The following is a 25,982-nucleotide window of genomic DNA, read 5'->3' as shown; positions in this document are numbered from 1 at the left end:
TTATTTTTGGTTTCTATTGGGTTAAATCAAATGCATTTCCTTATGGGACTAAACAGAAACACCGTGCTATTGGGAGTGAGCAAAACCCTGTTAGTTTTTAAGACTCTAAATGTTGGGCCAGTGAAATGCTTCACTTCAGGCACAAGCAAAGTCCTTATGACTTCACTCAGGCCACTTCCATGCAGAGCTGTGCATGGTTTTGCTGGGCTGTCCCTGAGAGCTGGGACTCACAGACCATTGTAGGAGTACCTGGTTCCTATCGACTTACACTGGCGCTGTAAGGCTGATCCTGGCAAAATGGACAGGAGCGAACTGAGAAAAAAAGGCACTTCTGTTCTAATTATCAAACCCAGAAAAAGAGGAGACCCCCGCATGTGTAAGACGCCCCTTCCCAAGCCAGATCCCGATAAAGAAGATCAGACCTTTATCCTCCTGTCTCCAATCCATCCCTCCATGCTAAAAAACTTCACTAACAGGAGAGGAGGGACTTTGCATGCTCAAGATCTTATTTAACAAGCTGTTATCAGAGTATTTGCGGGGTGCATGAACTCTCTTGCCTTACATCATTGCTCCGAGAGGAAGCTATCGGCTTTCTGATAAAACTCTGTGTCACTTATGAAGAGAAATTCTGCATTTTGGGGATGATGCACACTTATAGGAAAGATGCCTTATGCTGTTATCAATATTGACTTAGGAGAGACACACAATGAGTGTTGCATCATATACAACTATTGTCACTATCTGCATCTCAGAGAGCTGAAAAGTTAGCAGGCAGATGCAGACAGCGTGTGTATCTCCGCGGGGCAGCCCGTGCCGCTCAGAGCTCCTCAGAGCCTCCCGAGAGCCCTTCAGGGGATCCCTTTGCTGTTGCGTTTGCAGCCAATGTGTGTACCCCTGACAGCGTGCGCACTTGCTTTTTTTCTCCCCCAACGTGTATATTTGTTATAACACCTTGGGAAGGAAAAGGGTGCTGCCTTTGCAAAGTTAGATAACTGGCCCAGTTCTTTGCTGCCGGATTGGCTGGGAGAGGCCCTGTAAAACCATGTTGGCCAGCCGCCCGGCCCAGCCCTGCAAGGCTGCAAGCTATTTCCACAATTGGCCACTTCAGACTGGGAGAGGGGGAGGTGAAGACAGCCGGGCAAACTGCATCTCCGCCAGGCTGCTTCCCTGCCTCCTTGTTTTTTCTCAGCCGGAGTAGTTTGGCAAGCCCGCTCCGGGTGCCTCCGAGCCCTTCTCGCAACGCCCAGGCGAGTGGGGTGTAGCGTTGGCGGCCAGGCACCTGGCCCTCCCTTAGCTGTGCTAGTGCAGTCCCGGGACAGGACATGTCAAGCTGCAACAGCCCTGGGGGCCCTGCTGCCCTGGACTTTCCGGAAGTCCTGAAGTCCCTGCTGGAGTACTCCTTACCCTGGACCAACAAGATGACAGGTAGGATTGAGGGAACACATGCTGGGGTTTCTTTTTTGATTTCTCCTTCCCCTCCTTAAGTTGCAAGGTGAGAAGGGGGCAGAAGATCTTGTTTGCTGCAAGCCCTTCAAGGGTGTGTTTCTCCCAAGTGTCCAAGTCAGACAGGGAGTTCTGGCACCGAGCATGTTGTGCAGCTAGGAGGAAAAACAGCAGCAATGGATTGATTACAAAATCAGTCAAGAGCGCTGAGCTCCTGATCCTTTTAATCTCTGTGCTCAGCTACTTCTTGGAAACCCTCAAAGCTTTGCACACAGAGAAGGCTTGGGTACCAATCTCTGTGCTCGCGTAGCAGCGACTTCCAGGATTGCCATCCAGGTTTTCCCATGGTTAACAACTGCTGAGGCTCCAGACATTGCCTCTTCCCTGACGCAGACTGCCCAGGGAACCTGGCCCGCGTGGGGCCGGCTGACTCGGTGCAAACTTTGTGTTTGATGCTGCAGTTGTTTATCGTTGGAAAGCTGGGGTAGGGAACACAGCGTATGGTGTGTTTTCTTTGCAAGAGCACTTCTGTACTCCTAGGCTTTCCCGCTGTCTGTGCAGCACCCTAGAAAACAACAGGAAAGGACCCAGGAGGTTATTTAGTCTGGGCTTCTGCTGTGCTGAACATTTTTGCTCTTGCTGGACTGATCACTTCTCTACTGCTGGGCATGCTCCAAGTGCCCATCGCACAACTCGGGGACTCTCTGGTTTTGGATAGGATGCCACATGTCCTTGGCAAGCTGTTTTTTGGTTGTTGTGTTTTAACGTTCGCTGCTGAGTGCTGGGGAGGTGTGTGGGAACACCTCGGCTCAACAAGCTCATGTCTAGGCACGAGTGAGTTCAACTCACAGAAACAAACATGCACTGAGCTCGCTCTTCTGTAGGGAGTTGCTACCAGGACACGCAGATGGCTCTGCGGTCTTGAGGGGCGGTGTGATCCAGGAGGTGGGAGCAGAAAACCCAGATGCACAATATGGAATGGGATCCTGCTCCGGCTTCGGGGTCAATGGGAGAAAAGGCTGCTGCTGCAGCAGTAAAGCACTTGTGGCAGGAAAGGCAGCTGCCTACACCTGCTGGAATGCAGCGAGCCCTGTGACACCTGCACAGCTCCCTGTGGGAAAGGGGTTAATAGGGCAAGGGGAGCTGCCATACCCCCTAAGGGGCTCATTTTGTCACATTGCTCTGCTGCTGCCACCCATGAGCTGGCTCTCTCCTTTGTTGAGACTTTGCCCGCTACTGGGTGTGTTTACATATCACACAGTATGAAGCTGTGTGTGAGGACCAGGGCATGTTTTCCCAGCTGACCGATACCCAGGTGGAAAGTGGACCTGGCTGGGAGGAGGCAGTAATGGCCAAGGGAGGCTCATGTGGTGCAGAGCCTTGCTATGGCTAAGGCTGAAGTTTGGCTGCCTCCCTGGGATCTCTGGAATCCACAGCCAAGTGGATTGAATTAATCCAAGGGAGGAGTGCTGGCAAGATTTATCTGTTTGGCAAGAGTTGGAGTGAGGGGTAGAGGGGAGATCAATGGTTTGCAGAGGGAGTAATTTAATCTTAACTCAATGTGGCTTATTTGGCAGCTGAGAGTGCTGTTTTGTGGCAGCTTTCTTCCTCAGCCCCAGGAGCACCCTGCCTCTCGGCATCACCTCCTGTAACCCTTAGAATTGTCCTTATTATGCCACTTCGTCCCCAGGCCAGCGATCCTGTCATGGTCTTCTTCCCAGAGAGCTCAGTTCTTTCCTTCTGGGTCTCCATACAAATCCACACCGTCTGGATTTGCTGAGTTTCAAGCCTCTGTCCGAAATGTGTCCTGCTATTCAAATCTCCCAGTGGGGCTTGTTTTACGTGTCCCCCCCCACTCTGTGCCTAGCACTAGGCTGCTTCTTGCTTGCCTCCCTGCAGCATCAGAGCTGGGCTGTTCTGCATCATCTGGCCCTGACAAGACTCCCAGCAGTAACAGCCAAGGCTGCTGCATTCCTCTCCTCACATCTTATTGTCCTCCTCTCTTCCTTCTCAGCTGCAGAGCCCCTAATCCCCAGAGGTGGTGAGGAAAAGCTCTCAGAGCAACCTCCCTCCTAGCTGGTAGGGCAGGGCTGATGCCCAAGGAGGGTGCTGTGAGAGGGAACCCACAGGAATGCTCCCCAGGAACTCCCTCCCGCCTTCGGGATGAGCAGCTAACATTGTACAGGCCAAACTCTCTCCAAGCAAAGTCACAACCCAGTGGTGGTGCAGAACAAACCTTAGCGCAGCAGAACATGGGTGGAAATGCACTGGAGGAAGAACATCGTTGATCTAAAGGGAAAAGCCCTGGAGTAAAGGCTGCTGAGTGGGTTTAATAACCTCCATTCATATGGACATTACCCAGCAAAGCAGTTGCCATTGAGATCTGCAGGGGGGATGCGCACAGAGCTTGTTCCTTGAAGGAGCGCTGTACAGTATTGAGACACAGCATCATCCCCGGGGGCCTCCAGCATCAACAACAATGGAACAAAGCGACCATGAGAGCTGTAACTGAACGGGAAGCCTGCGGCCTGCTCCGCTTTGAATATGTTCCCTTGCCCCGTTCCTAGAAGCTGCCCCTTCCTAGCCTCACTAGGTTGTGTTCTTTATCTACCACTAGCTGTTTCCCAGGCAAAAGCATCGGTGCGAGCCCCCTGCCCCTTGCCGAGCTGTGTGTGCTGCCTCTGTCATGTGTGGTCTGACATCTGTGTTTCATTGCCCCGTGTGAAGTGGCATCTCCCTTTCATGCATGTGCTTTTTTCTGCTGCCAGCTGAGCTTGTCAAGGCAGAGGGAGTCCATAGAGGGCAAGCAGCAGCCCTGGAGCACGCTGGGCAGCAGAGTGTGGCCTGTTCTGCCTGCTTCTTGCAGATGGATATATCAGCCTTGATAAGTGATGCATTAACCCACAGTGTTCCAGCCTGTGTTAACACGGTGGCCCTTCCCCAGCTCCCCATCAGGCAGCATACATGCAGGAGTTGCATCAGAACCCCCACCCCTGTCCCCTGCGAAGGAGGCAGCAGGTTCAGCCTCCCAGCCTACACAAGAGAAATAGCTGGCAGGTAGGGCAGCTCCCTGTCTGCCCAGGATGGAGACGTCCCCTGGTCCTAGTTGCAGTAAGGCAATGGGGGAAACCACCTACCCCACGCGACTTCCAATCCGTTCCTTTTCCGGGGGCACATGGGGAGGAATTCAGACCTGATTTTGTATCACAAAGACCATCGGGGTTTATTAGCAAGGGTCAGGTCAAATTGTGCCTTACCACTGAAATGAAATGTCTGAGGTTTGTAGAGGGGCAGCTGAACGAAGCAGATCCAGGAGGAAGAGGTCCCTTTTCTGCTGGCACTTACAGGTTTGCTGTGGCCGGCCCTTCTGCGGCAAGAGGCAGCAACTGCTGACAGGAAAAGCCTGTGGCTGTAGCCTCTGTCACTTCTGAGAGTTTATTCATTGTGCAGGAGAAGCTCCTCAGTATCCGCCTCTGCTCTTGGGGATGAACTTGGCAACATTTGCTCCCTTTGTATGTTCAGAAGCATAAATCCCAGCACAGCATCCCTGTTGCTGGAGCAGGGGGACTGGCTGGGGATTCACAAGGAATTGCTTGTGATTGAGAAAACCCGGAGACACCCCTCTCTCCAGCTGCCCAGCCGTGCCAGCAGCCGCAGTGAAGTCCTTCTCCCTGCTAACGTTATATAGGGCACGCTGCTGCGGCAGCTGCTGCTGGTATCATGTAGGACAGGGGGAGATTAAATCCAGGTCATGTGGGAAAGGTGATCTCGGGATCCTAAACGAGGATATTTAAGGACCGGCTGGAGCGCTGGCACCGGCGGCGGTTTGGGAGCGGCGGGCTCCCGCCTTGCCCCCCCGACGGCCGCCGCGGTTACGCGACCTCCGAGCCCGGGCCCACCGCCCTCTCGCAACCGCGCCGGCTGCCCGGGCAGTCGAGCCCAGCCGGACCTAGGCCGGGGCCGAGGCAGCAGCGTGCTGCCGAGAAGGGGCTCGTAAGCGCCGCGCAGCACGGGCCGCCCACCCGGCCCCGCAGCCCCTAACGGTCGCCTCAGGGAGCGGCGGGGGAGGGCCTCCCGCGCAGGCGCAGAGGCGGCGCGGCCCCCCCCCCTCCCGTCCAGGAGGCGAATGGCGGGCGGGCGCGCGCCCCGCGGCAGGCGCTGCCGCTCCTCCGCCGCCCACGCGCGTGCTTCCAGGAGCAGCTGGCGGTGACGCAGCGCCCGGAGGAGGTGTGGGGGGGCGGGGCACGGCATGCTAATGAGCGGCTGGAGCCTGCCCCTGCACGTGCCTCGGCGGGCGGGGGGCGCGTGCCCGCGCCGGGCGGGGAGGGCGGGGCCTGCCCGCGCGGGGCCGCCCCCCGAGCGGCGCGGGCCAATCCGCGGGACGGAGAGGGCGGGGCGGGTCGCGACGACTTGGGTGGGCGAGACCCCGGCGCTCATGAATACTGAAACACGCGCGAGGCGTCAGCCGGCTGCGCATGCGCCGTCGGCCTCTCGCGCGCCGTCTGCTCCGTGCTCGTCGTTGCCGAGGAGTCCCGGGGAGCTGTCGCAGCCTCGCGTCGGGTGCTGCGGCCGCTGGCGACCGTTGACGACCGTTGACAGCCCGCCCGCCCGCCCGCCAGCTTGCGGGGAGTATGCCCGGCCGCGCCGCGCACCAGGAGGCGGCGGCGGCGGGAGGACCAGAGCCCACTGCAGCCGGGGGGAGCGCGGGTGCCGCCGCGCAGCAGGAGCAGCGGGGCCTGGCGGGCGCCTTCCCGCTGGTGCTGAAGAAGCTGATGGAGAACCCGCCGCGGGAAGCGCGCCTGGGTGAGCGCGGGAGCGCGCGCGGGGACGGTGGGAGCGCGCGACACCCTCCAGCTTCCCCCCCCCCTCTTCTCCCCCCCGCCGTCTTCCCGCCCCGTGCCTCGGAGGGCGGGACCTGCCGGGTCACGGTGGGGCTGGCTGCGGTGTGCGCGGGGGGAGCACCCGCGGGAGAGGCCGCACGCCCGGGCCTGGTGTCCTCCCCCGGTACCCCCTTCCCTCCGCCCCTCCGGCTGGCTGTGCCAAGTGCCGGCAGCACGGGATCCCAGCCCGCCGGGCTCGACAGGAAGGGCTCGGCCTCACGGGGCGGCCGCCGGGCCCGCTGGCCTGGAGCCGGGCCGGCTCCCGAGGCGCAGAGCAGCGGTGGCCGCCCCGCGGGCTGGGTCTCCCCGGCGAGCCGGTGCGACTGGAAAATTCAGCTGCTGCCATCGTCCTTTCGGGTGTATTTAGGTGTCTGCGCTGGGCAAAATAAAATGCTTCGGGTACGAGGGTTTAGGTAGAAGTCAGGACGTGACACGCAGGTTTTATTCCCGTAGCTGTCTGAAGCCTCCCCTACCTTTAGACACATAGTTGGAAGCAGCAATGAGAAGGTTTAGAGTCTTCCTTGACCTTAATTGCTGGAAAGTTGTGTGAGGACACGCATAAACAGCAAATCTCTTCAGATTAGGTTTGGTGATAATCCATAAGGGTATAACTGACTGCCTGTGCATGCAATCCTGTATAGGCTGGAGCTGTCTCTCCCACTGATTATCCAGACAGCAGCTGTGTAAATAACAGCGGTGATGCTTATAGTCTTCATTGCTGACGGCACTTTTTTTTTTTACTTTTCTTTTTTTTTTTCACCTGGCAGTATTTTTGCCTTTCTGAGTATCAGTTTGATTATGAAGAAGGTTTATCTGCACCACTGTAATGCCCACTGTACTGGTGTATAATAAAATAAGTCCTTACATTTAGGAATTTTGAGGTTGAGAATAATTTTTGGAACATCGGACAATATCCAGGGTAGACCACGGTGCAAGCAAGGTTGGCAAGATTGTTCCCAGTGAGGGTCCTAGTTAAGATCTATTTACTTTGTATGTCTAATATTGCACAATACTGTGTAAATGTATCCATCTTGTAATTCTGGCAAATATTTTTTCTTCTTTCTGTTTAAAAAAAAAAAAAAAGTCAGCCTCTGTTAAAGCCTCTGATATGTTGCTATGGTGCAGGATGCTGCAGTACATAGAATCTTGAATCTACAACATTGTGGGATTTCTTAAGGTATTTCTTCATCCAATCCTTTTTAAAGGGGATAGTGCCAGCAGGAGCAATTTAAATTCATGCATGGAAACTATGATGGTAGCTGACTGGGATATGGCGACTTTGTCTTAGGGGTGGTTTTCTTGTCCAGAATCATGTGATCTGGCCTATGGAGATGTAACATTTTAAAATTAGTACGATTCTGAGGTAGTGCATTTTTCTAAAATTAGAAACATTTGATACTTTTCCTTTTACTAGATGACCCCATTCCAGCTTGGAAAGGTGTTCAGCTTGATTCTCTAAAGCTTGCATCTTGATTACACCTCTCCATTCATGCTGTGATGAAGTTCAGATTGTTCTCATTCTTAAAATTTCTCCATAGATTTCCTTAGTCCACCTTGTACTGTTTCACTTCACGCTTTGTGGAACTTGTTGCTTTCTGTTTATTTTGAGCTCTGATGCTTTTCTTGTTTGCATATTTGCAAGACAAAAGAAAGAACGCCTTCTGTGTTAGCAGGTAGTTACTCTTAATTTCACAAAAGACTTGTCAGTAGAATTGTGACTCAACTGACTGCAGAGGATCCTTGTTTATTTTCTGTTCCTTTACAGTATAGTGACACAGCCAAAATGTTAAATAATTACTAATACAGTGGTGTGTTTTCAGCAAGCTTTCTGAGAAAAGACCCTATGCTTTTTGTCTGGAATGCCTGTTGACAAAAATATGATTTTCTGTCTTACTCTGTGAGAAACGGTATCAACTAGCTTCAGTGTCCATTTATAGTCTCCACAAGCTACCTATGGGTATTCCAACTGCCGTAGGTAATTTGACCACCCAGTAAGCAAGCAGGCTTTCTAATCCTTCTGAGCAACAGAGGAGGACACCCAGTTCCAACTGAATGCCATCATCTTGAATGTCCTGCCATATACCAAGTATATCTGACTGGCCTTGCTGTAAGTTGTTGTCATTGTACATTGTAGGGATTAAATAAATAAAAATAATAATCTTTTATAAAAAGCCCTGCAGGGTAAGGGAAGAGAGTTAATATTCTGGAGCAGGAGGGTAGATGTCTTCTATTAATAATGAGCTGGTGCATACTCTCCAAAGGATGCCTTAATCACCAGTTGTGTGCTGCTGTGGCAGGAGGAGTGCCTCAACAAACATCACAGTAATGGGCATCGAGAATACAGAACCCTATAACCTGTCTTGTTCCATTGTTAAAAGTGGGACTAAAGATTTATGGAGCCATCAGCCTTAGTCTGTATAGTGTTTTAAATATAGTTTGACAATATTTTTTGATGAACGAGGAGGACTTTGTCAAAGAAGTTTTGTTCTGTTTGTGGCTGGGATAGCACTTGACAGTTGTGCCCAAAATGTCTTTTGGTCTGGGTTTGGTTTGTTTGTTGTTTTGTTGTTTTTTTTTTTTTTTTTTGAGGAAAAACCAGGATGTGGAATAAAGCTCTTTCCAGGCTGTTGCTTTTGGCTAAACCGGCAGTATTTCTAACAGTTCAAGAACTGGAATGCTCTGCCTGAATTACTTAGCATAAACTAGTGACCTCTCTGTTAACAGCAGATGTACAGCCTGGTTAATACGTCACAGCAGCAGAATGAGGGGGCTAAATTGGACATGAGCTATCAGCTGCAGAAGTACAGTCCAGATTTATCAGGGTGACCTTGAATCACTGCAAATGGAGCCTCTTAGGATACTGCAGCTCTACTGTCAGGTAATACCTGTTTACACTATAAATATCTTCAGAGAATTTAAGTTTCAGGTCCCTGTGCTGGGGCAGGCGGAAACTTACCCCTCAAGATGCAAGGAGTTAATTAGTGTTTCATTAGATATTGTGCACCCAGCAGGATGTTGTGCAGCAGAAATAAAGATTAAATGAATTGAAAGAAAGCCAGTGGGAAAATGTCAATGCACAAATGATCATACAACAGTTTTATCTTTTTACGTATCACATTTGAAATACATGGGCACCCAATATGCATATTAACTTCTGCTATTTTAATTTGTTTCAGATACTGCTGTTAGAAGTGAGGGGAGAGAGACAGACAGTGTAGCTAAACAAAGACAGCACTGGGGGCCCAGTGGTTGTCCAGTTGTCAATGTGTAGTAAAAGGAAAAAAAATTCAGATGATCTTCTCATGTGAAGAAAGGATCTAATCTGGTATGAGCCAGGAACAGTAGCAAGAGGAAGTTGGAGGGACCACAGTCTTTTCACGTTACTGAAGTACAGCAGGATGATGGTGCACATCTAAAAGGCATTAAAAGATCTGAGAAGAGCCACAGATGCCATTGGCATCTGCCTTCTGAAAAATATTTCATAGATCATAGAATCATAGAATCATTAAGGTTGGAAAAGACCTCTAAGATCATCGAGTCCAACCGTCAACCCAACACCACCATGCCTACTAAACCATGTCCCTAAGCGCCTCATCTACACGTCTTTTAAATACTTCCAGGGATAGTGACTCAACCACGTCCCTGGGCAGCCTGTTCCAAGGCCTGACCACTCTTATTTGTAAGCCTTACGTTTAGTCTACTAATCACTTAAGGTTTCTTTTCTCCTCTGTTGGAGATGTTGTATTGGATGTTGCAGAACAAAAGCACTGCTGGCTTGCGTTAAAACAGGAATAACTTATAATGGAATACTATTGTTTTCAAGAGTAAAGAATGATTTTTCTTCTTTTTAGTTGATGTTTTGACTCAACATTCACAAGTTTTTTATTATGTTGATTAAAAAATAAAGTGATTTACAAAGGATTCATTATTGTCACTTGTATTTGTTTTGGTGATGTCTTTACTAGGATATCATCTGCAACCCTCAATGTAAATCTGGGTTTGATTGTGCAGGACACTATGCAAACCTTATGGAAATACACAATCCCTGATTGACAAGTTGGATGTAAAATGGCAGTTCCAATTTGGTGGGGTGTGCTTCAGTAGTAAGTGAAATCATCCTTATATGTGAAGTAGAGTAGATGCTGTTTGTTTTCTAGCTTCAAGTAGGAGCTGTTCAGAAACGTTCAGGTTATTTGGATCATGACTGTTGACCTGCACATTTGCTTTGCCCAAGTAAAGGGTAGGAAAGTTGCAAAATTCCCCTGCAAAAAGGATTTTATAGCAGGGATAGGAGTTGGGAGTTCAGAGGCAGCAGTGTGAAGTGGCAAGGGGGAATGCCAAAAGCTGCAAGATGTTGTTAACAAGGCTCAGGTCCCAGAGCCATTGGTCTGAATTTAACATGTTCTTTAGGTTCTTGCTCTTAGTCCCAAGTTGGTGACTGGTGAATATTTTCTCAGCTGTTTAATTTAAAATTGGTATCTTCTTTTGTATAAAATGTTCAGAGTATGGTAGGTTAAAATGATAATTTACTTTGTATGGCAGCACTGTTCTTTAAGCCATAAAAAGCTCTTTCAGTCTCAGTTCCACACCAGCTAAGGCAACAGCGGAAGGAATGCCAGTTCTGTCAGAATAGGTTTTATATAAATAGGCTTTTCTGATTTAGAGCAGAGTTTCACCCTCACTCCCACCCCCGATAAAAAAAAATACTCTTTTAGCATATTGTAGTTAATCTAGAAAACCCTAATGCCAAAGATTTGTGCATTTTGTCGGGCTAACCTGTGTGAATAGTGGAGATCCAAACTGGTCCAATGTATGTCTCTGGAGTCCTTGTTCCATTGAACTGAATATTTGTCAGCTTCCATGGTAAGAACCGATTTGCAGTTGGTTAGAGTATAACTGGTGAACGGTTCCTTTGACGGCAGCACTGGCTCAATGCTGGCAGTGCTAGCACTGCTTCTGCAATGCCTCCTTCAGTGCTGGTAGAACTGCACAGCTACGTGGAGAACTGGATCAGGAAAATGACTTGGATTTTTTTTTTCTTTTCTGCCAGCTTATTTTTATCTCTTAAATTATGTAATTATTCCATAACTTGAGTTTTCTGCTTGGATTTTGTCCCAGACAATTGTTAAGATTCAGTAGCTATGGGGAACATAGAAACAGCCATTTTTCTGTAATATGTGCACTGTAGCATAGTAAATGGAGAACATTTCATCAGTCTTTTGTGGCTTGGGGATGGGGTGTGGGAGTATGCCTTATTAGACATCTCCCCAAAGAGTGAAAATTGTATGTAGGTGCTCTGAGCTATCTATAGTGAAGAGCGTTTGGAGCTATTGCTTTGTGTGGACATGCTGAGTCATTTCAGAAAGAAATGCTTCTAAAATACTCAGCAATAGATATCCAGGTCTCTGGTGTCTTGTGGACCTTTTGACTAATTTTCAAATGTAATCTGAAAACCCATAGTCCCTCCTTGTTTGTATCTAGATTATTCTTCTGCACCTTCTTTCTTTGTGCATAGAATAAACTACTCTGCTTCCTCAGAGTTTTCTTAATGGCTTCCCATGTAATCCTACTTACGGACACTCACTTTCGCTGTCTTCCAAGATGAGCCTGTGAAAAACAGGCTATTTTGCAGTGACTGGTTAATAAGCTAGATGCAGTATTATATCACACTTTGGTAAGTTATCACAGCAAAGGTGCTGGTCTTCAAGGCTACTCAAATGTCTGTGGTCTGGGTGTCACAGGGAGTCAGAGCACTCCATACTGAGTTACATATGAATGAATGTTGCCTTTCAACATCCAATTTTTCAGATCGTGTCATGAGGCAGAACTATAGCTTACCAAATTTCCTTTCGTTGGGATTTTGTTAGACTCTTAAATCTTGAGTCTCTCCTGTGTTGCAGCTTGTACAGTGACCTACTTGTATCTTTCAGATAAAGAGAAGGAGAAGATAAAGCTTGAGGAAGATGAGGCAGCAGCTGCTAGCACTATGGCAGTCTCGGCTTCCCTTATGCCGCCCATTTGGGACAAAACTATTCCTTACGATGGCGAGTCTTTCCACCTGGAGTACATGGATCTGGATGAGTTCCTGCTGGAGAATGGAATTCCTTCCAGCCCTACTCACCTGGATTTGAACCAGAATCCACTCTTGCCTGTGGCTGAGCTGGAAGGAAAGGAGTCTGCCAGTGCTTCCACTGGTTCTCCTGCGTCATCCTCTTCCACTGCAGTCTACCAGCAATCTGAAGCAGCTTCCAGCACAGGTAGATGGAATAATATGGGGCTCTGAGGGACCTCTGTTATTCTTGTATTAAAAGGTGCCTCTTTAGATCAAAGAGGAGACATGCTAACCTGTCAGTGTTAGCTGTGGCAGGTTAAGTAGCACAAACATGCTCAGTGTAGAGCCTTAGTCAACGTGTCAATTCATGAAGATGCTGCCTCTCCTCTTCTTCCCCTCTCCCCCTCCTGGAAAAAGTGAGTGTCTCTCAGTGTGCAGTCTGTCTCTGTTCTGAAATCAGAAGAGCTGAAACACCAACATAAAGTATTTGCTTTCTTGGTATTGCTAATCTAGGGAGAAGCTGAACATGTTGAGAAAATAGTTTCTCAGGTTATTTTAAACAGACAAGTGTGACAAGTCATTTGTGCTACCTTGGTGGCTTGGTCTGCTTGGGTGAACTTATGCTATCTTAATGTATCTCAAATAACAATGCTTGATAGAAAAACAATGAAGCAATCTTTTCATGCTAGCCTGTGAAATGTGAGAACAGCCACTTGGAAAAGTTGTGTTAATGATGCAGTTTGATGTGGTGCTTTGAAGTGGCAATGGAGGAACAAAGAAACAAAACTGTACTTAAATGGTACTAGTAAACTTCTACTCTTTATTTGCAATATGAAGAACTTCTCTATTAAATAATTTAGCAGCTCAGTTTGCTCTAGATTTGGAGTTTAAACATGATAGCCACTCAACTTTCACAGTACTATTTTATGAGCAGACTTTACAGAAAGCATTTTGCTTAGGGCCTCTTTTGTGAATTTGTGAGAAAAAGGCAAAATGTGGAACTCTGTCAATAAGATATAGGGTGTGGCTTTTTTCTAGGTGGTATATGAAAAAACTTATTCATTGATCACTACTTCAAATTGCACTGACATTTGCAATTCATGTGTATGAAGTTTGTAAACAATAGATAAATATGACAAAGTTCATATGAACGCTATCAGTATCAGACAGTCTGTTAGGACAGTTGTTTCCATGTGGCGAAAAAGTAGAAGTTGCGTTTGTAGCAAACCCACCTTTATTTAGTCCTTTTTTTGGAAATACAATTGTCTGACCTTTGAAGGTCCCAGAGACCGGTCTTTGGGCAGGCTTGTTTCCCTAAGGCTTTCTGTGGCACAAAACTCAGACTGGTACAAATTTCTCACTTCTCACTGCTGTGGAGGGTGCTGCTTAAGTGCGCAAAGAATGCAGTTTTTGCCAAGGAAGTGTTAAGTCTTGTCCCGCATCTATCTACTCATGTCTGTTAGCCTGGCGTATGTTCCTAGAGTTTGTATTACAAACTGGACTGTGTAGCTTCTCTCTGTACCGGCAGCTGTACAGCATCAAGCACACCTTAGGGAAGCACCAAATCCATTAAATACTGTCCACAGTAGGGCAATAAATAGAGATACCCAAGTTGGCTTCTTAGTTAGTTCTCTTCATCCTGCTGAATGTATTGTAACTTCTCCTGTTGTTGCCAGAGTCCCCACCACAAAATGAGAGAAATACTCCCAGCCCCATTGATCCTGACTGCGTAGAAGTTGAGGTGAATTTTAACCCTGACCCTGCTGATTTAGTGCTGTCCAGTGTGCCTGGTGGTGAGCTCTTCAATCCTCGCAAGCACAAGTTTACTGAAGAGGACCTGAAACCACAACCAATGATTAAAAAAGCCAAGAAGGTTTTTGTCCCAGATGAGCAAAAGGTAACAGATTTATTGCTGCAAACTTCTCTAGGCCTTGATCAAAGTTTCTGACTCTTTGCCCAAACATTTTGACGTATAAAGCTAATGCGCTATACCTACGTGATTGGGCAGAAGCACAGCCAAGAATAGAATTGGCAAGTCAACTGCTGTTCTTGCTGTTTTGCTGGTTTGGTATCATGAGATAATTACTGGGCAGAAGCAACTTATCATGCTATACACAGAAATTAGAAATAGAAGAACTGTCAAGTCACATCCTCACCAACTGCACTTCTGAAGGCCATTGTATATATTTGCCCAGCATTATGTCTGATCCGGCAGCCCAGACAACAGAACAGGTTGTTTTCTGTGGAAGTTCATTCCCGAATTGAAACAAAGTAAAGGGAGCATTCCAGCTGGACAGCTTCTTAGTAGCCAAGTCTCTTAATCTCCCTAGTTCTAGCAGTACACTTGGTTTATCCCAAACCAAGACTCGTGTAAGGATGAAATCTTACAATACTGTGTTGCCTGTGTTTTGGTGTCTGAGCCCTGCAAACCAATGAAGGAGATTATTCAGTATAGCAGTCAGTGTGAATGCCATTATACAATAAAGAGGTTTAATATAGTTGTCAGGTTGGCATCTTTTTTTTTCTTTCTTTTTTGCTACAGGATGAGAAATATTGGACAAGGCGAAAGAAGAACAATGTGGCAGCAAAGCGTTCCCGTGATGCTCGGCGATTAAAGGAGAATCAGATCACAATTCGGGCAGCCTTTCTTGAGAAAGAGAATACGGCCCTGAGGACGGAGGTTGCAGAGCTGCGCAAGGAAGTGGGACGATGCAAGAACATTGTTTCTAAATACGAGACCAGATACGGACCCTTGTAAGCACACCCCTTTTCCTTGTTAGGGCTCCTTGGTTTAGCCTCCTAGACTTCTCTGCCTTCTGTAGAGACTCCCAGAAATAAAGTTTGTGGAGGCTTTGCCATTTTGCATCTACACAAAAAAAAGCCCAAATCCTGTTTCTGTTGACACAACTTGTTCAGGCCCTTTCCTGATCATTGTGTTGCCCAAAATCTTAGTGTCCATATTTACAACTTCTTGTTTTTAACACTGATAGACCATTTTCTGATGTCATATTATAGAACAGATTCACCTGTCTGGAGGAATAGATGTGGATCCCTCCTGACTGGACAGGGCTTTTGCTATCTGTTCTCATCTCCATTTTAAGTGGAGAAAGAGCCTAGGAGACTCTCCTTGCTTTTTTCTTTTTTTTTTTTTTTTGTTTTTAAACTCCTGCTCTTTTTTCCTTCTCCACACCCACCCCCCCTCCGCCCCAGTAAAATAATAAAACATAATTTTAAGATATCAGTAGATGTTGCTGGGCAGCATCATGAAATTACTTCCTCTCCCATTCAGAGGCACTAGAAAGTACCTGTTGTATAGAACTCTTGTTCCTGTTGAAGAGGAATAGGGGAACCTTTAGGACAGGAAGACAGGAAAATATTCAATGTCTTGTAAAAACTGAGATATCTCAAGGTTAATGCGGAAGTGTTATGCAGACCAGAGTCAGTGCAGTGTTGATAAAAATACTGCTCAAATATCTTGGTAGGTTCTAATTCTGGATAATTTCCAGAAACCAAGGAGAGAGATCAGTAGGGGATCTCTCACTTTACAGATATGGACAAATAATTTGCTGTGGGTTTTAGGCTGTATTTCTACCACCACTCCTTCTTTTTTTCCTTAGAGGGACTTCTCTCTTGAACTGCTGATAAAGCAGCATGTTACACTTAACTGAGAAGTAAGGGAGATTTAGAAAAAGAGGTCTGGCTTGTTAGGCTGAACCTTGAGGCCCATATGTTAAGGAATTGCCAGTACCTTATGCTTTGGAAGAAGGTTTTGGGTTTTGTTTTGTTGGGTTTTTTTTGTTTGGTTGTTTTTTTTAAGAAACAGACAAACAAGCCACTGTTACTTTACTGCACTTTACCTATTGTACAAGAGCTTGAGAAAGAGTTTTGGTCCTTTGCCTCGTGAACACTCTATGGAACAAGCTACACCCACTCTAAAAATGAAGAGTTTACCTCACTATCTCTTGTGTAGCAGCATAGCTGGTCTCTCCATGCCTGCTGGTTCTCTTTCCAGCATATTTCCTGTTACAAAATTAGCACACAAGACTTGCCCTCTTGGAAGTAATCCATTCTCAGCACCAAACGCTGCTTCAACAGTACATGGTGTTAAAAGAAAAATATGTTATGTGTGATGTTGGGACCTTCTACATGACCTACAAGAACCAGAAGTTTTAACAGAAGTGTATGTCTGGAAGTCCTCTGAACAAGAGAAGCTATGTTAAGATAGTGGCTGTGTCAGAACTCTTAGGCTACACTTCCTGGGCTAATATTTATATTAGGGAGTAAATGTGAGATAGAAGATGTTTAGGCTAGTTGCCAGTTCCCCTATTGAAATCTGAAAAGTATATTAAAAAAGCATTGGGGTTTCTTTTCTATTTTAAAGACTTCTTGCCTAACTTGTCTTTTAAACATAATGTGGAAATTGGTATGAGTTTAGACCAATTGTGTGTTGACTTCTTAAGGAAGTGGAGAAGCAGGCTAATCCAAAATGCTTAAAGTAAATGTATGCTTTCAACTATCTACCCCTCTGCTATGCTCCTAATTTGACTAGAGTGGCTCCTCATGCAGTGTTGGTCTAATTTCTTTCAAACATACTAAAAATTGTCACCCTTTCAGCAGGGGTTTTTCTTTCACAGGGTGGTGTGTGGTGGTGATGGTGGGAAGTATGTTATAAATAAATTGTCACACCTAACACTTTGCTTTGTTTAAAGTGACTTATCTGATTCCGAGTGATGCAACTTTAAAGACTTTTAAAAACAAAGAAACTAAAAAGCACACATGAATCGCCAGTCTTCAGAGTGAGCAGTGAAATCTATGAGGTGTCTCAACACAAACAACTGACGATGACTCTGCCTGCCTGCTTGCCTGCAAGTACCCCATCTGAACTACCCAGGGCTGGGCATGATGAAAAGTGCAAAGTCTCCTTAATTCTGTATATGGCTTTCTTATCTGTCTTTCTCACTGTAACTATGAACTACAATAAGCTTACTTATTGGGGTTTTGTCAAGACACTCAAAGTTCATGTCTCAAAGTCTGTTGACAGCCTGTTTGAATAGTGACTCTTTGTTTTGACACTTGAGTGGAAGAAAATAGGGAGTTTTAAATGAAAGTGTCTATATATATTAAGAACTGCTATATTTTAAGACTCTTTTCTCTGCAGTAGAATGAATTTTATTTAATACTGCAGCTCACTTCTGGTACAGTGTAGCATCTTGTGGAGTACTGTGAGTGCAGAATTAAAGACACCAGGAAAACAGCAGTCTGTGATGCGTGAGACTTCCAGTGCAGAAAAGTTCAGCAGATATATTGAAACAATCCAGAAAGCACCACAGTGTGCCATACAAAGAGTAGTAATAAACCTCTATCAAATGACCCATGTAATAGTAAAACACTTTGTTTGCTTTCCTGCTCCACAGCTACACTGCTGTAACCTGCCTTTTCCTTTGTTTTTTTTATGAGGCTCGCTTTCTTTTGTAGTATCTTGCTGAAACAAGATCTGTTCTTCTGTTAACGATTTAGCAATCATGGAAAAGGTGCTAGTCTGAGCTGCTGATCCCCATGTCTTTTGGCAGTCTGAAACTACCAAATGAGTATTAGCTCCAGCAAAACAATGACTATTAGCTGCCATATTACGGTTTTCTGTCTCTTGACTACATGAGAACTGCGGTGGCAAAAGAGTACTTTGTTCATCTGTTTTATAAAACAGAAACAGCCAATGGTTTCCCACAGTTTCAATGGGCAGCTTAAATATCAAGACCTTTGTGCTGGTGTGGGAGAGTAGATGAAAGCTTGGACAGATTGCGGGGATGTTTATTGTGTGTAGAAGATGGAGGAAGTAGGTGGAAGTTCCTTTGTAAGAGCTTCATCAGCATAACAAGAATCTACTCTTATATTGAGGAAGCTTAAGAGCTAAATTTGTGTGGGAAGAAAAAGAGTACTTAATTTCTGGGAAAGTAGTACAGGGCCATGCCTTTAGCCAAAGTGGAGCTTGTAAGACAGCAGTGTATTCATGCCTGGAGATTGATAAATAGCATACACCTCAAGAAAAATCATCTTGAAAGCTGTCAGAAGCACAAGTGCCGAAATCATGAGGCACAGCTAATTACCAGCAAAGCTCAACACTATCATGTTGAACAAGTATTTTGACTTTGCATTTACCCAAGAGATTCCACGCCTAATTTCAGAACAGAAAGGCAAAGAGAAAAAGGTGCAAAGAAGCAGCTAACGTCGTAAATTTCATGTAAAAAAATAATAAAAATCTCAAACCCCAGAATTCATAACCAGTTTTTTGAAGGCATAACCTTTGTAAAGAGCATATACATTAAATGCAGTTATTGACCTATTATTTTTAATGGACCGTGTTCTGAAGTCAAGAAAGTGCTTTTAACTTTTTTGCTGGTTACAAAAGTATACTTATGAGTGTATCATAATAATTTGAGATTCTAAATCTCTGAGATAATCTTGGGGTATTCTCTTCAAATAGATGAATAGTTTAGCTCCATGTTGCTGAAATGTCAGCATATATCTCTCTGTATCAAGTATTGCTGATTTGGACTGATATTTTTGGTATGTACTGTTTTTTGTTGTTGGTTTATTTTGCTGATAAAGGCCAAACCATGGATTTAAAAAAAAACAAAAACAAAAAACAAACCACAACACAAAACCAAAACCAAACAACCAACCCTGACAGCATGTAAATGTAGCAACACTTTTTGCATTTATCATTTCTAAATTTTCAGTTAGCTTTGAATGGCTGTTCTTGAAAGTCATGCTTCCTGTTTAAATCACAAAGCTAAAGGGTATTGTAACTGGGCAAGGAGTTGCTAGTCCTTCATTTGGGTCTTTCTGTCTTACTGCTTTAGGAATATCTTTTAAATACTTACATATTGTATACAGGATTTGCTTTTGCAGTATGTCATGCTATTTTAACAGCAAAATATTCAGTCAGTGAGATTAGTGTGTGCAATTCTGTTAGCTTTTTCTGTTGTATTAAAAGCTTACACAATGGAAACTAACAGTGAATATTCATTAGATCTTTCTTTGAGAAGACTGTTAGCAAACTCTTGTGCTTCCCTGTAGGACAGTGCAAATTTGCACATTCTGTGATTCACGTGTCTACGGGTTGCAAAACTGGAAAATCGCACTTTAGGGTGAGTGCGGTTTAACTTCTGTAGTTGGAGAATTTTTTTTGTTAAGAAGCAACATCTTCAAAGATAGATGAGAAGGTAGTAACTATTTAAAGAAGTGTAGGTATTGCCAGACAAAAAATTATGTGCAATGCTGAATTCCTTTCTCAGTTTTTGCAGTCTCAGGAAGTTAAGCTTACTGCTTCAGAGCTCTCTGCTCCTCTCAGAACGATTAACTATCTTGTTTCTTTGACTAGGATGACAATCCTATTCGTAAGTGATAACTTGGCTACGTTTTCATAGTGGTCATAAGACCAATATTCTTTTAGCTCAATTTGAACGTTAAAAGATGCTGAATTGACACTGTTAGAGTCTGAAGTTCTCTAACCTTGGAACATGCTCTGTAGGGGCCCTAAGTGTGCCTGATGCCAATGTACCCCATTCCAGCCATAAAGGGACCATCTCCAAGGGGAGAGAATAAAGGGAGTGCACATTTCAGCATCACTGCGGGGATTGCCAGTAAGGGAGCAGTTTTTGACACAGCTGTACATTCATTAGGAAGTGGATTGACACCAAACGGCCATTTCACAGTACTAACTTTGAAAATACATAAATTATTGATGAGATTTGTGGGCAATGAGGTTGTCCTATTCTACATGAATAAATGATGCGCAACATTTAATACACTATTGCTTTTATACATGGTCTTCTAATCTACATATAGTTTTATCTCCTTATAATAATGCATTTTTGTATTTAAAAATTCCCTAGAAGTTTAATCTTTCACCTGTTGCCAAGATCTGCTCCCACTGAAGCCAGTAACAAAGATCTCATTGACTCCCACAGGAAGAAGTCTTTACTCTCACATGGTTATCGTAAAGTTTTAGCAAGCACTGGAGTCATGTGTATCTTTGCATTACTCTGGAGCATTCTGTGCTGGGATCAGGTGGATGTATCTCAGATTGCAGGTGTAATGTTGGTAAATTGGTCCTATCACTTGTTCATTTACACAGTTAGTGATAGTTTTGATATTCAGATAATCTGAATTCAGCTTTTTTTTTTTGCCCTGCATGGACAGGGTGGAAAAAGTAGTGTTCTATAAACTTGTGCTGAGAGAAGAAATGTTTTTTTAAAGAAAAAAGTTATATGTGGCTTTTTGCAGTTCTTCTAGTAACATTTTATTTCTTTTCTGACAATTCTCCATTTCCCTGCTGCACTGCTTGAAAGCCCAAGGTGTTCTAGCTGCAGAAATCACTTTCAGCATTATCTGCAGGACTGCTACTAGTTGTATCAAGTTCATTTCAAGCTGGGAGGTGCAGTGGAAGGCCAGCAGCTTTGAGAATACTGTAATAAAACCACTTGTGTGGAAAAATATTTTTGTAAAGACAGCAGAAATAATGGACTTGCACAAAAGAGAATATTGCTGCTTCAGCCTTGTAAGCCTCCTCAGCATAACAGGGCTTTGTTCCTTGTGTTCAGATTCCTTCCTTTTTAGTGAGAGTGGAGGTATCTCAGACCTCTGTAAAATCCAGATTGGCTTTTGTGTTCACCCTTATGGTTTTAGCTGCTAAGCACAAGATGAGAAATGCAAATTTGTCTTAATGCATAAATCTCATTTGTGGCAACCTACATCTAAGTCCATAAACAGCAAAATCATGTGTTGATGCTAGTGTTTTGCCTTTGCAGCCTAGAAGACACTGGCTGGCTTTCTAGATTTTCAGATAATTACTCTGATCTGTATATCTGCCGCTGTAACATGGTGACGATAGATAAACTCACAATGAAAGACTGGGAAAAAGGTAGAAAGAATAGGCTTAACTAAATTTCTGTGAAGATGCTAACATACGCTAATTGAGAAATTACAATGATTTAATTCATGACAATGCAAATTTGTCATATAGAATGTAATTTGTTAGTTTGATAGTGGGCTACTGCCTAGTGAGTCACTTTTGGAATGCAAACTTCTTAAAGTTCAAGCAGCTACAGGAGAAGGGGAATCCTTTGAGGAAGATACATGTATAGATAAATGTACAGATACTTGGCAAGGAGAGTAAAGAATGAAAGCAGGAAGAGTAATGCAAGAGTATGACCTGAGCCAGATGGCTAAAACTGAAGCCTCACTATTTACAATTTTAGGACAATTTGGATCCTCTCAGTTTAGCATCATACAGAAGATATGTACTTGTTTAGGTTTTGGGAATCTCCTTTTCTTGATCTTGTTTCCACAGTCCAGAAGAAAGTGAAAGGAATATACAGATAGGGAGAAGTTACTGCAGAAAGGCATGAAAAAAACAGCTATTGCTTTAACTAAGTGCACTGTTGCACTGGGACTTGACCTGCGGATGTGAACTGATAGTGCTGTGTCGTGAGGAAATTACTATCTGAAGCCCCAATATTTTAAGGCCTCAATTCTGCTGTCATTTCTGCATGGGATGAGCCCTGTATCTGCAGAGAACTATGTGGACTTCACAGGATCTGTTCTTGAATGTGAAGCTCTGCCCAGGCGGTGAGATGCAGAATTGTGTCCTTAACACACATCAGTTGTAGTTATAAGGCTGTTGATATCAAGTGTAATTTGGGTGCCTGTTACATAGCCAAAACCCTCGTTACTTCATTTTCCCAACTAAGGCATGAGCAGAAGCCCTTTGCTGTACAACATCTGTAACAAAAAAAAAAAAAAAAAGTACTTCACATACATCTAGTAAATTAAGGCATGTGATTTTGGTCTGTGGGTCTCAACAAACTTTGCTCGTGTACCTGCCTGAATGTTTTCTTAGATCTGCAGCTATGTCTCAATGAGAAGGTATGGGGGATTTGTTTTCCTGAGGGGGCACAATAGCAGCTGGGTGACCGCTTGCTACTGGCCAGGATCATGGATGGATGCATCCTCTGCACTTTTATGTGAAGTTGTCTGAAATATGGTGATTAACATGATTATTGGAATACTGTATTTTGTATAACTTAGAACATGTAAATACACTTTTAAAACTAATCTGTTCTATGAAGTAATAAATAAGTGCTTCCATTGTAATATCTGAATATTGTTAATGCTTCATGTAGCTTGATTTGGGATTTTTTTTTTTCCTAGAGAACTACAGAAATCAAAACAAAAGATTGATGTTGTGAAATTCTAGTCTAGTTGTGATGCTTTCTATCAACAAAAAATGTTTTAAAAAATAATAATGAGCTACTTAAGCAGAGAAACTGAGAATTTGAGGGAATTGATTCTCTTCCTGTCTTTCTTTAACAGTAGTCACTGATGACATTCATAATTGTACTCTTCCCATCCCATTAGCTGGACAGTTGATTTGTTGTTTTTGAGTAGCATTTGGAAAGTGGCAATATTAAATGATTCATAAAGCCTAGTGATTGAGGAAAATTAAGGGTTTGGTTTTTTTTTTAACTGTTCTCTCTTTTGGCTCAAACAGATCTGTCTCCACCCTTCAGCCAGACTGCAGCAAGTTGCAATGAAACAGTGAGTGACTGTTACTGAAGCTCATTTGTAACCTAGATAGTCTACATCTTTATTAGTTCTATTATGTATATAGATGACACAGGTATCCTGTTGTGGTGTGGAGGGAGAGAAAGTGATTAATGACTTGAGGTTTTGCTGAGTAATGTGTTCACTGGATGCTGCACAGCTGGAAGTTTCATCAACTTTCATGACCTCTTCTATCTCGTGTTAAAAGAAAAAAAAACAGAACAGTGGAGTGAGAATTATGAGCAGTCTGCTAGGAAATACAAATACTTGGGTTTTGAGGAGGAGGTGAGATTGATCCATCAGCCTTCATCTAAAGAGATTAGCCTGTGATGACACTTTCTCCAGCCATAACGTAACTTCTTTGTCTTTAATGCCATACTGGAGCAGTCTCCTCTCTGGTAACAGCTGCATCTGCAGTGTTCCATAAATGACAAAGCCACAACGTCTTTTGTAGTGGGCAGAGATGGTGGCATCTCTTCCCTCCCACCCACCCCCCTTCTTTTTTTCCTCCCCTCTCAGTATCTCTAGGCTGTAAAATAGCTATGAAACAGCTAAGCATATGTGCAAGTTATTCAGAAAACTCTGTTCCTGTAAAGCTTTTTCAGAGACATACAGTTTTTAACTAAATAGTTGGAGGGAACTCCTATCTGCTATATTTGGCCTGAAATTCTGTTGCCTCTTGGATAAAAGTATTTTTTTGGCTTCAGATGTGACACTGATCTGTCCCATTCATTCAGTGGGATGGATGATAAATCTGCACAGTATTTATATAAGATATAAATCTGATCTTAGTTTTACTGCATGCTAAGTTGTTTAATCTCTTGGATATGTACTCCTTGAGGTTGTCTATATAATTCCTGTAAATGTAGCTGCTTTTTGAAGCAGTCCATCAAGTGCATTTAAGATCATCCTGACTGAAAGATTCTATAGAAATGAGAGAATAAAGATTGTAAAGCGGATGGGTAAAACTGTATTGCCATAAATGGTTTTAATTTATATATGAATCTTTTGTCCCAAACTGCTTATTTTGTACATACACCTACACACTCCTGGCAGCTGATGGATGAAAATAAAGGTGCTTAAACAGCAATTTAACGAGGAAAGGGCATTTCACTGTTGCAGAGTTGGTATTATTTTATATTTCCATTTATTACACTTTTTTAAATGTATAAACCACAGATTTGAATTCTCAAAGTCTTCAGCTTGGATTTTGTGAGTAGTTTAAATCCTCTCACCTCTCTGCTCGTAACTGGTTTTTAAGAAAAAGAAAAGCTTTTGTTTAAAATGTAAAATTTTGACTGTATTAAATTCTGTTAGTACCCTTCCTTTTTAAGAAATAAAATGTATATTCCACTACGCTGAGATCCAGTAATTTTGTTCTCTAGATAGCATACTGTGTGGTGTACACCTCAACTGGCAGCATTACACATGCCATTTGCATTGAAGTTGATAGACGTGAAAGCAGCTGATCACCTTTTAGGATTAGGCTCTTGCTGTGCATTTCCCATGTGTTAACTGTTAGGTGTGCTGGTAGCAGGTATACAATTCCCCACTTTCATTTTCTGGATTAATTGATTTCCAAAACTTTGCAAGGGTTTGCATTTGTCCTGTAGTGACTCTAGCTTGAGCTCTTTCAGGTAGGGGGAGAAATCCTGACAAGTAGTAGTCAGCCACAGACACTCGGACCTTGCTTTGTCTGTTACTTTGGGGCTGACAACATCCACAAAATAGTCAGAATTTACTTTCTTTCATGGGAAGATGTAAAGTTTAGAGTAAAATAAGTTTTGAGCATGAGGACAGCTTTCTCCATGCGTTTCCATTTTTTCACCTAAACCTTCGTTAGTTGGTTGTGTTGTTTTGTTTTGTTTTCAAGAGCTGGTAGGTGAAGATCAACCTGGTAAGAAATGTATATCTTCTATATATTCACTGTATCTGACTGGAAAGGACACCTTCCAGAGAAGGCTGTGTTCCCTTTCTTTTGCTTCTTACAGTCCATGATATTTCTACCTGAGACGCATGCTCTCGAGGAAAAATGAGATCGCTGGTGTTATAGTTTATCTGGAGTATTTTAGCATGTCTCGAAACTGCAGTAAGGCAGATTTCATTGGTTCTTTGCTTTTGTAAAAGGTATCTTGTATGATTAGTGATGGGGGGTGATAGCAAGGAAATAAAATTCTAAACAGGAGGAATGGGGGAAGGTAGGATTTCTCATCTAGCTCTGCAGGTAGGGCTCCCGTGTCCCACATGGACACTTGATGACCATTTTCTGACATTTGAGGAAGAGGTATCTAGTCCAGGCACTAGAAGATCTATGAAGACTGGGTTGGCATCTCGTCATTCAGCAGTATAATTTTGAAACATATGTATGAAGATGACTACCTGCAACCTACCATAGTGGACAAAGAAATAAATTCATATGGTTTTGCAGAAGGAAGAAATCAAGTGTCAATCAGTTGTTTTCTCTGGCTATCTTCCAGAGCCATGGCATGATTAGTGACCCAGGCAATTTATGAAAAGCTAAAAACCTACCTATTTAGAGGGGGGGACCTGACCTGTACCACGTACTGAAGGCCAAGGACTTGACATGGACAAAACAAGGAATTGCAGTAGAAACTGAGTGGATACAAGGATGTGTTGGACGTATCCTCCTGCTGTTACGTTGCCTTAACATAGAATCAGTGGAGGATATTTGGTATCTTTTTCCTGTCGTGATGGCAGCTGGCAGCAGTACGGATGTTTATTATATAGTGCCTTCTTTTCAGGGAGCTTGTATGTTCTCTTGGGTAGGTGGGCAGCGAGTTTATAAATGTGCTAACTCTGCACGTTATATTACTAGTTCCCTTCAGGAAATTTTGCAGCCATTAGTGATCTGAAAGATGGCAATGGAAAAAATGGCAACCTCTTGCTCAACCTCTTTCCTGTTGTGTGTTGGGGGGATCTGCTGACCTCAGGACTTCAAATGCATTTGTACTCATTTTTGCTCCTCCCGGCTACACCAGATC

At 44.2% G+C, this 25,982-nt stretch overlaps 1 protein-coding gene across 2 annotated transcripts; it reads left to right on the top strand.

Annotated features, from left to right (window-relative positions):
• The first annotated feature begins 1,322 nt into the window (after positions 1 to 1,322).
• On the top strand, positions 1,323 to 24,336 carry TEF (TEF transcription factor, PAR bZIP family member). Of its 2 annotated transcripts, none has more exons than XM_075153982.1 (5): positions 1,323 to 1,425; positions 12,254 to 12,580; positions 14,052 to 14,272; positions 14,918 to 15,129; positions 17,085 to 24,336. In XM_075153982.1, the coding sequence occupies exons 1-5, from the start codon at positions 1,323 to 1,325 to the stop codon at positions 17,104 to 17,106; spliced, it is 885 nt and encodes a 294-aa protein (XP_075010083.1). In that variant the 3' UTR covers positions 17,107 to 24,336. The 2 variants fall into 2 exon arrangements, with proteins under 2 accessions (XP_075010083.1, XP_075010076.1); XM_075153975.1 differs by lacking the exon at positions 1,323 to 1,425 and adding an exon at positions 5,915 to 6,246.
• The last annotated feature ends 1,646 nt before the right edge of the window (positions 24,337 to 25,982 follow it).

This window comes from Calonectris borealis, chromosome 1 (genome assembly GCF_964195595.1).
Source record: "Calonectris borealis chromosome 1, bCalBor7.hap1.2, whole genome shotgun sequence".
Classification (NCBI taxonomy): Eukaryota; Metazoa; Chordata; class Aves; order Procellariiformes; family Procellariidae; genus Calonectris; species Calonectris borealis.
This window is presented reverse-complemented; position numbering and strand designations above follow the sequence as displayed.

Excerpts from the sequence above, each read along its gene's own strand:
- TEF (XM_075153975.1), top strand. The coding sequence starts at position 6,075 with ATGCCCGGCCGCGCCGCGCACCAGGAGGCGGCGGCGGCGGGAGGACCA. Across the intron at positions 12,581-14,051 it reads TGAAGCAGCTTCCAGCACAG|AGTCCCCACCACAAAATGAG; the intron begins GTAGATGGAATA and ends TGTTGTTGCCAG. Across the intron at positions 15,130-17,084 it reads GAGACCAGATACGGACCCTT|TGACTTATCTGATTCCGAGT; the intron begins GTAAGCACACCC and ends CTTTGTTTAAAG.